The 13,428-nt window shown below is 45.0% G+C and overlaps 1 protein-coding gene across 4 annotated transcripts in view; it reads right to left on the bottom strand.

Annotated features, from left to right (window-relative positions):
- Window positions 1-8,384: 8,384 nt before the first annotated feature.
- ACADSB (acyl-CoA dehydrogenase short/branched chain) overlaps window positions 8,385-13,428 on the bottom strand; it is a 41,246-nt gene continuing 36,202 nt past the window's right edge. For all 4 annotated transcript variants that reach the window (XM_029932735.1, XM_029932737.1, XM_029932738.1 and 1 more), the window contains exons 9-11: window positions 12,237-12,374; window positions 9,499-9,598; window positions 8,385-8,539 (exon numbers count right to left, since the gene is read on the bottom strand). In XM_029932735.1, the coding sequence (XP_029788595.1) occupies window positions 8,469-8,539; window positions 9,499-9,598; window positions 12,237-12,374 (309 nt within the window). In that variant the 3' untranslated portion in view covers window positions 8,385-8,468. The remainder of the gene's footprint in view (window positions 8,540-9,498; window positions 9,599-12,236; window positions 12,375-13,428) is intronic.

Genomic DNA, 13,428 nt, shown 5'->3' with positions numbered 1-13,428 from the left:
TCTGAGCTGTCAGCACAGAGCCCGACACAGGGCTCAAACTCATGAACCGTGAGATCATGACCTGAGGGGAAGTCGGACACTTAGCTGACTGAGCCACCCAGGTGCCCCCAACTTTTTATTTTAACATTTATTTATTTTTGAGAGACAGAGAGAGAGAGTTAGGGAGGACACAGAGAGAGGGAGACAGAGCATCTGAAGCAGGTTCCCCGCTCTGTCAGCACAGAGCCCAACGCAGGACTCAAATCCACGAACCATGAGATCATGAACTGAGCCGAAGTTGGATGCTTAACCGACTGAGCCACCAGGCGCCCCTGGACTTCGTCAGTCTTGACACCATCAGTAACTACGTAAAACCCCACCAGGTCTCTCCCTCCCACCTGAATCCTTTCAGGCTTTTTAGACGTAAATTTCCAAGATCCTGCTGGCCATCCTGCCAGGGCAGATCTGAAAATAAACATCAGATGTAATGACCAGTAAGTTCTGGAAATAGCATTCCACAGTCCACACTTTTTAAGACTCAAAGTTATTCTAGAGCATAGTAAAGACATTGGAACAGAGAACTGTAAGAGGCACAATGGTAGACTCTTGGTAAATGGTAGAATTTCCATTTAAAAGAAAAGAAGCCAGTAGAGTCAGCCCAAACTTGGGTGTTTTGTCAAGAAAGGTAAAAACAAAAAAAACCCAAAAAACAAAGGAAGCAGAGGGCCTCAGGAAGAAGAGGGGTGTCCAAAAGTAGAGTTTGGAATGGATACAATAGGTCACCAATTAAAGGTAAAAAGATAACTTTTGAGAGTATCATTAAGCCCACTGACAGCAGTGAATGTCAGCTAAGATGAGATTAAAGGACCAGGCCTTGTGCCAAGGGACGGCTGTAGGTGGGGACCCGACAGTGCCGTGAGGCAGTTTTGGTTTTTTTTATTATTATTATTTTCAAATTTTTAAAAATGTTTTATTTTTGAGAGAGAGAGAGACAGTGTGAGCAGGGGAGGGTCAGAGAGAGAGATACTCACAGAATCTGAAGACAGGCTCCAGTCTCTGAGCTGTCAGCCCAGAGCCTGGGTGGGGATCGAACCCACGAACCATGAGATCATGACCTGAGCTGAAGTCAGACACTCAACTGACTGAGCCACCCAGGCGCCCCAGGGAAGTTTTATTTTTTTATTTTTATTTTTTAAAATTTTTTAATTTCCTTTATTTATTTTTGAGAGACAGAGAGAGACAGTGGGAATAGCGGAGGTTCAGAGAGAGAGGGAGATACAGAATGTGAAGCAGGCTCCAGGCTCTGAGCTAGCTGTCAGCACAGAGCCTGATGCGGGGCTTGAACCCACGAACCATGAGATCATGACCTGAGCTGAAGTCAGACACTCAACTGACTGAGCCACCCAGGCGCCCCAGGAAGTTTTATTTTTTAAGGACGGGAGACTTGAACGTTGTTAGAGATTGAAGGAAGGAGCCAACGGGGCCAGACAGGCTACAAATGAAATTAAGTGAATAATGACCCACGGTCTTAGGGAACTTTGTATCTTCCTTTATTATTATTTCTTTGGTGTTTTCCAAACAGACTTTGATCGACCTTCTCAGTAGAATCTGATTTAAGAGGCAATAATTGAATTGGGGGTTGGCAAACTTTTCCCTAAGGGCCAGATGGTAAATATTCTGCGGGCAAGCGGCAAAACTGAGGATATTCTATATGTATTTATATATATGCCATCTATAATGTAAAAAAAGGTTTCCATTTGCAGGTCAGAAATACCTGGAGATCTCAGGTCGGATCACATAAAATCAAATTATGACAAGAGGCAAGATGCTAATCCCCAGGCCAGTGCATTCGGCCCGGTTTGTAGCTAAATGGGAGAAACCTGACTGTTTGTAAAGTCCTGTTCAGGAAAGCAAGATATCCAATGGTTTGTGCAGGACGGATATTTACCCTGGGCCGGGGCCATCTACCCGCAGAGGCCAATCCTTCAAGCGACGAGGTTTCAGATCCCTTTTGGTCCTCTGTATCAGTCTAGTGTCCTGTGTGGCTAGACGGAGCTGCCTACTTGGCTGTGGCTTGTTGAGAAAACCAGAAACATCTGGTACGATGATGCACCAAAGTGAAAATTCTCAGGTCCTGTAAGGTGGCTTTAGTGTATTTCCAATGACACAAGTACCATTACATTTATTTAATTACAACTATACAAGTACTATTACACCCCCCCATTATAAAAAGTCCAATGGTATAAATGATGCCAGTGACCCTCCCAGGGCCACCTTCTAGACCCACGTGCCAGCACAGGCCCTCAGTGCAGTTATCCGCATGGCCACCACACGTCCATTCTAGAAATTTCTATACATGCTTGGACCTACCGAAATATATGGATTTTTACCGTTCTGTGCAAACATTCGAGGTTACATGGCTCTTAGTCTTTTAAACTGCCAGGTGGGAGGTACAGTGTGTGATTCCAAAATTTATTCTCCTGCTTTGGCACTTCTACTTTCTCACTACTAGAAACTCTGCTGCTGCCCTAGAAGTGTGGGACACGCGGTCTCGGCTGTCCCCCAGGCGGCTGTCCCCCAGGCGGCTGTCCCCCAGGCGCCGGACCGACAGCCGGGCTTCCCGCACCTCTGTCCACAATCGTAACCTGTTTTTTTATGTTGTAATTAACCAAAGTTATTTAAAGCTGTGGTTCGCTTTTTTTGTATTCTGTTATTTATTTACTTATTGTATACGGTGAATGTTGCCTATATAATTTGGTAGGTTTTTTTTTTTTTTTTCAGAATTCGTAGAAATTTCCTGTAGAAGGGCCATTCATTTGCATTTGAAAAGGACAGTCTCCCCGGGGACACCAAACTTGTAAATTCTGCTATCCCAATCCTGTGATCTGTTCTTACCTTTTCCTAGTAGGCTTGTTGATTTCTAAGCGCCCGTGATGGCTCTGTCGATGGTTTTCACTGTATTTCCATTTGTTTTGCTCTATATAGTTCCCAGTTATGTTGTTAGAGGCATAAAGTTCACGAGTATTGGGCCTTCTCGGTGAAATTTTCCTATTTTCTCATGGATATTCTTTACGACGACTTGTGCCTTGAATTCGATACTTCTTGAAGCAGTTGTACGCTCTTCTCCCTTTAACTTTCCTGTTTTTTGGCGTTTCTAACTGTAGGCGTTTCTAGCCACGGTTTATATTTTCCTTCTGTCCCATCTTAACATCTTTTCTTTTTCCTGGGCGAGTTTAGCCCATTTATACCTGCAAGCAGTATTATGTTTGGCTGTATCCCTACCTTATTTTGTCTCCTACTTACCACGATTTTTTTTAAGACAAGTAATTCTAAGGGCACCTGGGTTGCTCGGTCAGTTGGGCGTCCGACTTCAGCTCAGGTCATGATCTCGATGCTTGTCGGTTTTCGCGTCGGGCTCTGTGCTCAAGCTGAGCCTGGAGCCTGCTTCGGATTCTGTGTTTCTCTCTCTCTTTCTCTCTCTCTGTCCCTCCCCTGCTCATGCTGTCTATCTCTCAACAATAAATAAACACTAAAAAGATTTTTTTTAAATAAAATAAAAACAAGTAACTTTTGCAAAGTTAGCTTTTTCCCTTTATACTGTCGCAATCCATACAAATAACTGCAGATCAAACATTCTGCGCTACCCACTCAGCTTCCGGTCCTGCTCCCTCGTTCTTCCTGTCTCAGGGAAACTTCCAGATCACTCTGGAGGGCAGGACACTTTTTGGTATTGCCTTAGTGCCCTTTTTAGTACTTTGCTCTCCTTCTAGAAGGCTACATCTCTCCATGGCTCTGTGCACCCCACTCCCCGGCCTTTCTCCCACATGTGGGCTCCCACCCCCACTAATGATTTGGCTTGCAGGCCTTCTAGCTAACTTCTCTGTAAAGATCATACTGGCATTTTCCTCCTGAACATGAACAAACCCCTAAGACCAGAGGAATGAATCTGGGATGGCCTTCGTCAGCCAGATTGCCTGAGTCTGAATCATTTCTGTCATGAACCACTAAGCACCTTATTTAACCTCTCCATGCCTCAGTCTCTTTGCCTGTAAACTGGGCTAACAGGGGCACCTACTGTAAAGGGTTGCTGTGAGTTAACATGTATCAAGAGTCAAGAACAGCAGTGGGCACGTGGGAAGAGCTCCAGACAGTAGTGCTTCGTGTTGTCATTCTGAAGGATCTGGAGAAACACTTTTGCAGGGGGTTGGGCTTGGCTGTCTTCTACTCAATCTCTGTGTGAGGACGCACCAGTGAGGACAGAAAACTGACGCCTGAGACCAGCACACATTTCACTAAGAATCGAGTTCCTCATCTCTGTGGGGCACTTTCGACCCTCGGACACAGTGAATGCTCCGCACAGGTCACTGAAGGACAACAGAAGAAAGGGACCCATACCTGGATTTCTAAAATCATGTAGGAGGGGACAGGGAACAGATAGGCTGGCGTCTACGGCGCTGGTCTGTAGAATATCACTGAGTAAAAGGCACAACAATATAAAATTTCCGAGAGTAGTCCTAGAAAGCACATTTGTGAATATCAGCTAGACAAGCTCTACCCTGTGAAGATGTGCTCAGACCACGCGACCTCTCAAACAGAAGAGCTCCTTATTTTGCTGAGGAGGAAACAACGCGTCCTCCCGTAAGATTTTCTTTAGCATCAGAATTTAAACTTGGTCTATATCATAGGACCTCTTCTCTGAAAACGAAATTGGCTTCCATGAGAGGCAAGCTATCAGGGTGGTAAACAGAAGTGTTAGGTATTTTGCAGGAAGATTACACCATTTTGTTACTGCGTCTGTGTGGGGAACAAACAATTTTGCTTTGTCTGAGTGGCAAAAATCTCCAGTTAACTTAATGCCATATTTTCTCATTCTCCATAGAATATGGACTTTGCAACACTGAGTAGTCTAATTGACATACACCATTAAAACGGAACTTTCCCATCACGAAAGATCAGCAAAAATACAACAACGAGGGTAGAACTAGTGCATTTACTAACATGTCATAATCATAAAACCAAATCATACACAATGATCTTCACGTCTGGTATGCCAGCTTTGACTTATGACAGCTGCTATCTTTGGCAGGCGGTTAATATGTATAAGTCATGACACCGATCAATCACAACACTTCTGAAACGCTAAGTCTTTGTCACTTAAACCTAAAATAAATCAACAACCATCCTGAAATATAATAAGAATGAGATCAAAAACCTGAACAAAGATGATGTCAGGTAGGAGGAAGAACACTGAATCGGGACCCAGGACATTTGGATTCTTGTCTTGTTTCGTCCCTGGTGGTTGACCTTGGGCAAATATTCTGGGTCATGAATCCTTCACGTTTAAAATGAAGAGGGTTGGCTGGATGGGTCTCTAAGATCTTTCAGGTTTATTTTTCCATGATCCTAAAATCTTTTGACACGGACTCAGTTTCGTGTTGTAAAACAATACCGACTTGGCGGTTGGGTTGAGTCCAACTCCGTCCACACAAATACAGCCAAGCTGTATTTGGTGTTCAGGTTCAAGTCTGAAACTCCTGAGAGCCATAAAGGCATGATCTTCAAATTAACAAAGAATAATGACAGCCTTCAGGAGGTGAACAAGCTCATTCTCCATGAGGCACAAACTCAGGATAGATAGTATTTAAAAAAAAATTTTTTAATGTCTTTATTTTATTTTGAGAGAGAGAGACAGAGTGTGAACAGAGGAGGGGCAGAGAAGAAAGGCAGACACAGAATCTGAAGCAGGCTCCAGGCTCCAAGCTGCCAGACAGAGCCCTACACAGGGCTCAAACTCATGGACTGTGAGATCATGACCTGAGCCAAAGTCAGACGCTTAACTGACTGAGCCCCCCAGGTGCCCCAGGATAGATAGTTTTAAACCCCTGAAATCACGGTTATTAAGAAAAGGTCTAAGGGAAGAACTACAGGGAAAATCCACAACATCCATTTTTGTAAAAGGCAAAATAACACAATAATTCATTCATGGAAGAAGGTAGATACATTTAAAAAAAATTTTTTTTTTTAATGTTTTACTTATTTTTGATACAGAGAGAGACAGAGTATGAGAGGGGGAGGGTCAGAGAGAGAGGGAGACACAGAACCAGAAGCAGGCTCCAGGCTCTGAGTTAGCTGTCAGCACAGAGCCTGACGTGGGGCTTGAACCCACGAACGTGAGATCTGACCTGAGCCGAAGCCGGAGGCTTAACCGACCGAGCCACCCAGGCGCCCCAGAAGGTAGATACATTAACTAGATTAAATAATTAATTTTCAACTGTTTTTTTGTGAACACACGCGAATATACATACCATTAGGATTCTGTCAATACTATACATTCAAGGTCTGGATGTACACAGGTGTTTCCCCAATGCTGATAATTCAAACAGGAGATTTACTGCATTTTCATGTCTTTATAATTCCACAGGTACCAGATTTTTTTGTTTTTTGTACTAATGTTGGCTTCTGCTGCATTATTTGTGAAATCCACCTCTTATTTACATAATCACAGAAATTAAAGACGTCTAGCCCCATTTCAGGGCATTCCATCCATTCCCCTACTTTCTCTGTCAGATTACACTGCCTTTTTGTTCGGAAAGACCGAAGGAAGGAATTTCTATTATCTCCCTATTTGAAACTCATGTAGACTTATCTCTTTTGAGCTAAGGTATTTGTCTTTCTTTCTTTCTCGTATTTTAAAGTAATTTCTATCAATTGTATTTACTGATTCTGAGTAGTTAAGTATGACTCGCATCGCAGAAATGAATCCAATTCAAGAAACATGAATGTGCAAAAGCAAAATTCCTTTAAAAAAGGCAGACTTTCTTAAGAAACACGATCTTGTCATTTATGTACAAAAACGCTTCCCATTCAGCAGTAGTATGAAACTTGAAGCGTTTTTCAACATCTCTAACCCATGCCATCTGAAGATACAAAACTCTGTCGTCCACTTCCCTGGCCTGGGGGACGGGACGGAGACTTCTCTTCTGATTGAGAATCCCCAATCCTGAAGAAATGGCATCACCAGCTCTCTGCTTTACCTTTCTGTAATTTGTATTGTGAAACAATAGATTTTTGCCTTCCCAGATATAAAATTATTTTTATATTATTTTCCACATCACTGAATATGCTTTTTCAAACATGATAGGCTCCTTCTATCTCATTCCTTATAAGATTTTGATCTACTTCTTTACCGGGATAAGACTTCTCCCTCTTGAGAATCACTGAACCAAAACATAGTATCTGCATTACTATTCATGGTAAAGCCCAATAAGTTTAAGTTTGAGGAAATACTATTCAGTTCAAATACAGAAAGAAATGATGTTGTTGAAAAATAGTGCATGATACAATGAATATTATAATATGGGATATGTTCTGATTATTAAATCAAATAATTTAAACTTTATGCTTGACAACTAATAGAGGGACTTGTTCTTAAAATGATCTGCTGAAATCATCATGAAATGCATCTTTTTTGCAGCTCAATTATAGGAACAAATTGTCTGGCTTTACTTGGTTAAAATAATGTCTTCAATCACATGACCTACAGAATTATACCCTCATTTTCCACCCACTGCCAGACATTTAGAACTAGAACTTGCAGGTTTTTCTTTTCTGATTTTTATTTATTTATTTAATGTTTATTTTTGAGAGAGAGAGAGAGTGAATGAGCTGGGGAGGGACAGAGAGAGAGGGAGACAGAAGATGTGAAGCAGGCTCTGCACCGTCAACGCAGAGCCTGGTGCCTGGCTTGAACCCATGACCTGAGCTGAAGTTGGATGCTTAACAGACTAAGCCACTCAGGGGCCTCAGATTTTTCTTTTTTAAAATTAACCTTTTTTTTAGGGGCGCCTGAGTGGCTCAGTCAGCTAAGCTTCCAACTCCTGGTCAGGTCATAATCTCACGGTTCTTGCGATAAGAGCCCAGCATTGGGCTCTGCTCTGATGGAGAGACACCTGCTTGGGATTCTCTCTCTCTGTCTCTCTGCCCCTCCCCTGCCCTCTCTCTCTCAAAATAAATAAATAAACATTTTTTAAACCTTTTTAAAATATATTTTTCCAAATACATTTTCAGGTCCTACCTAGTTGAGTAACTTAGCATTGAATCGATCTATAGAATTGCCAACTATAACAAATATTCTCTGATTCCAAAAAATAAGGGTTTAACAGGCATAGAAAACAGCCATGTTTGTACGCAATACTTCGAATGCACTTCTCCAAACGCTGACAGGGTGAAACCTGTGTCTGCCCTGAGGCTGCAGTGATTTACACGTGACAACGTTAACAACAGTTTTGGAGAAAATACGGGTCCCTTCCTTCCCACATTTGAAAAATGATTTCCGGGTGCCTAATTGATGCAGACTGGAAAGATCAATCACAAAAAGGTCTATCCCAAGAATCATGACCAAGGGCTTGAAGAGAAAATGCTGTGGAGGTTTACTTCCCCACCAAGGCACAATAGTTTAGACACGGGGGCGCGGGCCGTCCCTGCTGACGTCAGTATTCTGCGTCAACACACTTTGCAATGGTGTTCAGCTGGATATTCGAAGCTCCTTCGTATATTGTACCTTAAATAAAAGGGAGCAAAAACACACCCCAATTAGAGAGTGCACCCACGGTTACGTGTCTACACAAGACATAGCTCTTACACATTACCTCTGTATTCGCTATAAAACTGTCACTAGTGACATCATTCAGTGTCCCCTGAATATGGTACTATACGACAAAGTCATTTTGCCTAAGAGATGAAAATATTGCACTTGGAAACTGGATTCTGACTCAGAATCAGTATTAAACGTTAAAGTTGGTGGTTCTTTTTTTTTTTAAATGTTTTATTTTTATTTTTGATACAGAGAGAGAGCATGAGAGGGTGAGAGGCAGAGAGAGGAGGAGACACAGAACCAGAAACAGGCTCCAGGCTCTGAGCTAGCCGTCAGCACAGAGCCCGATGCGGGGCTCGAACCCACGAACGTGAGATCTGACCTGAGCCGAAGTCAGAGGTTTAACAGACTGAGCCACCCAGGCTCCCCTAAAGTTGGTGGTTCTTAATCTATCAATGCGTAAGCCTGGATGGTCACCCTTGACTGATGGCTTTCAAAGCTCCTCGTTTTGGTCTTCCCACCTGGTGGTGGGGCATCGGAAAGCTCAGGCGTGAGGAGGCTCTAGGCTTCTGAAATTAGAACTTCGCTTCAAGGAACAGCATTAAACGAATCAGATGCATTACCATGTTTAGTAAAAGAAAAATGACAATCGTCAGTTTTGTTGCAGTTCTGCTAAAAGGCCCTGTTGAGGTATTTATAAAAGCAACCTTATGTTTTAAAAAAACAGAAGTCCGTTCTTTTTCTTGAAGGGAGAGGTGGGGGAGAAAACCGAGCCACAGAAAAGAAGAGAGCCAATAAACACAATACTGAAGAGCTCAGAGCTGCCTTTGCCTAGTACGGTGATACAAACCCAAACACATACAGCAGCCCAAACAGCTACCGAGGCAAACACAAGAAAACAGAATAAAACCTAAAAATCGACTTACCAACTTTTGCATCTCGGAAGTACTTCTCCACGGGGTAATCTTTGGTGTAGCCGACTCCTCCCATCCACTCGATGCACTTACTGGTTGTGAGGCCTGCAATCTGCCAAAACCAAGGAGAAACAACACGCTGAAACCGCATAACTTATGCACCATAAACACCCCCGCGGACTACTTTGGTGACCCGGAGCCGCTGCTGTCCGCCAATCCAGAGGATCGAAGTTCCTCTGATAGACGGCGTCGTCCTCTGCCCCATTCTGTACACCATTTATGGAAACTATTTATTCACAAAATTCCAGTTTCCTTAAGAACACTAGGGTATTGTTCAGACACCTACGCACACCGACAGGGGTCATTTATTCAGCAAATATTTATTCAGGGCCTTCTTTAAAAAAAATTTTTTTTAAATGTTTTATTTATATTTTGAGAGAGGGAGAGACACAGTGCGAGCAAGGGAGGGGTAGAGAGAGGGAGATACAGACCCCAAAGACAGGCTCCAGGCTCTGGGCTAGCTATAAGCACAGAGCCCGACGCGGGGCTTGAACCCACAAACCGCGAGATCATGACCTGAGCCGAAGTTGGTCGCTCAACCAACTGAGCCCCCCAGGCGCCCGTATGGAGGGCCGTCTTCACATCACATACCCCACCAGCCACTGGGTACACGACGGTGGTGGGGGTGGGGAGTGTTACCGGACGGTGGGGGTGGGGAGTGGTACACGATGGTGGCGAGGGGTGGGGAGTGTTACCGGATGGTGGCGAGGGGTGGGGGGTGGTCCACGATGGTGGCGCGGGGTGGGGGGTAAACGGCAGTTGCTGCCCTTTTGGTTCCCGCAGCGAACCAACTATTACATAAAGTATTAAATTCTACAGGGCGAGGAAGACTGGCAAGGGAGGGTGATGTGTGGTAGAGGGAGAAGCGTGTGAACAAATTAGAGCTTCAAGGGGCCCCTGAGTGGCTCAATCGGTTAAGTGGCCAACTTCGGGTCAGGTCATGATCTCGCGGTCTGTGAGTTCGAGCCCCTCATCAGGCTTTGCGCTGACAGTTTGGAGCCTGGAGCCTCCTTCAGATTCTGTGTCTCTGTCTGTCTCTGTCTGTCTGTCTGTCTCTCTCTCTCTATCTCCCTCCACTGCTCAGGGTATCTCACCCCCCACCTCAAAACTAAACATTAAAAAAAAAAGAAAAAAAGAAATTACAGCTTCGCTGAGGCCCAAAGGACAAGTTAGGGGACATTTCAAGTTGGGGAACGTGTGGGGGGGCTTCAAGGGGAGAATGAGTTTATCAGCCTCAAGGACCTGAGGGGAAGCGGGCTGGGGTCAGGGCAGGCTGTGAAGAGAATGCAGGCCGGTGGGCCCCACGAGCGCAGGCAGGTTTAATGCTGTAAGGGCCCCCCAGTCTGTCCACAAGCTAATCCCCAGAAACCGTAATGTTTGTTATATGGCCACTGGGACTCGCAGATGTGGTCAGTTAAGGCCTTTGAGAGGGAGAAGGTTCCGGACCACCTGAGGGGGCCTGACAGCATCACCAGGGTCCTCGTAAGGGAAAGACAGAGGCAGGAGGGCCTGAGCCACACTTGAACCTGCTACCACTGGCTCTGAGAGTGGGGGACGGGCCGCGGGTGAAGGAGCGTGAGCAGCCGCGAGGAGCGCGAGGAGTGCGGAAACGGGTTCTCCCAGAGCCCCGAACGGCAGTTTTGCTGACACGGCGCTTTTATCCCCGTCACGCTCCTCTTAGACTCTGACCTCCAGAGCCCCGACACAACGAAACCGCGTTGTCTGAGGCCACTGCGCTTTGATCATCTGCTAAAAGCGGCAACACGAACTGAACGCTAGGACTGCTCTGTCTGCTGTGAGAAGCCACGAAGGCCCGGCCGGAATGGCACGGCCCCACGGACATTTAGAAAAGGGAAGAGTGGACTGGAGGAGGCGACAGGGACCCATGCAGCAGTCAGAAGGCGGGTGGAGGCGTCTGGTGAAGAAGCCGCACAGCCTGTTCAATAGGGGGCAGCAGAAAGGGAGGGAGACACATAACAGCAAGAAATACTCAGGGCAGAATCCTCAGCCCTTGGACGAGGGGGGCACGGCGGAGACGCGGGGAAGAGGGTGGGAGGCTGACGCTCGGGCATCTGACTGGTGCAGTGGGGCGGGCAGCTCACGCGGAAGCTGGATCTACTGGTCTGGAACCCAGAAGGGAGGTTGAGGCAGGAGATTACACTTGGGGGCTGAGACATTTCGTGGCTATTGGAAGCTATGGAATGAATAGGGCGCACTACCGAGGAAGGAAGGTAGCAGCCCGGGACTTGGCAAAGTTCTCCAGCCAGTGTCCGACGGGTTACACGGAGAAGGCAGAAGTATCAACAGAAAGCATTACGCTGAAACAGAAAGGCTCTCTCCTTGCGTTTTTATTTCACACGGTCTCCCATGGCATTCACTTGGCCCCAGATGGAAGCCACGGGTGTGATTCCATCATGCGGGCCGAGGCTCACCCAGGGACTCACGGTGGGTGTCCTACCTGAACTGGGCCACCCAGTTTCCACAGAAGGGTCTGTAAAGACATCGAGACCTCAGAGAATTGAGCCCTTTTCTACGCAAGGTTCGCAAGTCTGCCTTTCTGTTGCAGAAACTGGAAAGCCTATGTTATTTTACTTGAAAATCAAATCAACATCCCTAAGTGAAAAGGTCAAGATTTAAATAACTGGGGGAGGGGGGGAGGAGTATGAAGGGTGAATTATGTTTTGTTTTACCTCTGATGCATAGTATTTGGCCATAGATGCTTCTTTTATGAAGGACTTTCCAGCTTCTAAAAGCCTAGCAGTGTTGTATACCAGCAATCTTGCTGCCTCCAGCTGGATGGCCACCTGAGCCACTTGGTGTTGGAGCCCCTGTAATATGCAGGTCCAAGTTAGAGAATTATGACTTATGAAGACACTGCTTATCCTCAGAGTCTTGCCTGGACATTGAATGCTGACACACTGAAATTATGCCCCCCGCCCCAAAGGAATTTACATTCATTTTGTAGACATACTTTAATATCTGCAATCTAAAATAATAATAATCATAATAAAATAAAATATGCAGCCTAAAATGAAATACTTTATTTCTCAGAAAACTTCAAAATTCATAATTATAAATAACCATCAAGATTTAAGAAATCGTCACAAAATTAGGTTTAAAAATTTGACTGCTACATGTCATAATTTAAGCCTGTTTCATGATCAAATTAAGCTTCAACGAAATCCCAGCAAAGCCAACGTGTGAACCTATTTTTTATTTGCTTGAATCCATAAAATTTTGATTGTGCATATAGCCTTGGTGCCTTAAGAAGATGCTGCTGGGGGCGCCTGGGGGGCTCAGTCGGTTGAGTGTCTGACTTCAGCTCAGGTCATGATCTTGTGGTTCATGAGTTCGAGCCCCACATCGGGCTCGCTGCCGTCAGCCTGTCAGTGCAATGCCCACTTCAGATCCTCTGCTGCCCTCTCTCTGCCCCTCCCCGACTTGTGCTTTCCCAACAATAAATAAATACTTAAAAAACTTTTTAATAAATAAATAAAAAGATGCTGTCAGCTGCAAAGTTGTGAAAGAATAGTTGAAGCTCCAAATTTCTCTACATTATCTTTGCTTATTTTATTTTTTTCTCCATAATATTTTATTGTCAAATTGTTTTCCATACAACACCCAGTGCTCTTCCCCTCAAGTGCCCTCCACCATCACCACCACCTCTTTCCCCCCTCCCCCCTCCCCCCCAACCCTCAGTTCATTCTCAGCATTCAATAGTCTCTCAAGTTTTGCATCCCTCTCTCTCCCCAACTCTCTCTCCCTCCTCCGTTCCCCCTGGTTCTCCATTAGGTCTCTCTTGTTTTCCTGCTAGACCTATGAGTGCAAACATATGGTTTCTGTCCTTCTCTGCCTGGCTTACTTCACTCAGCATGACACCCT

The sequence above is a fragment of the Suricata suricatta genome, chromosome 2 (genome assembly GCF_006229205.1).
Source record: "Suricata suricatta isolate VVHF042 chromosome 2, meerkat_22Aug2017_6uvM2_HiC, whole genome shotgun sequence".
Lineage (NCBI taxonomy): Eukaryota > Metazoa > Chordata > Mammalia > Carnivora > Herpestidae > Suricata > Suricata suricatta.
The sequence above is the reverse complement of the archived record's forward strand: the minus strand, read 5'-3'. Positions and strand labels throughout refer to the sequence as shown.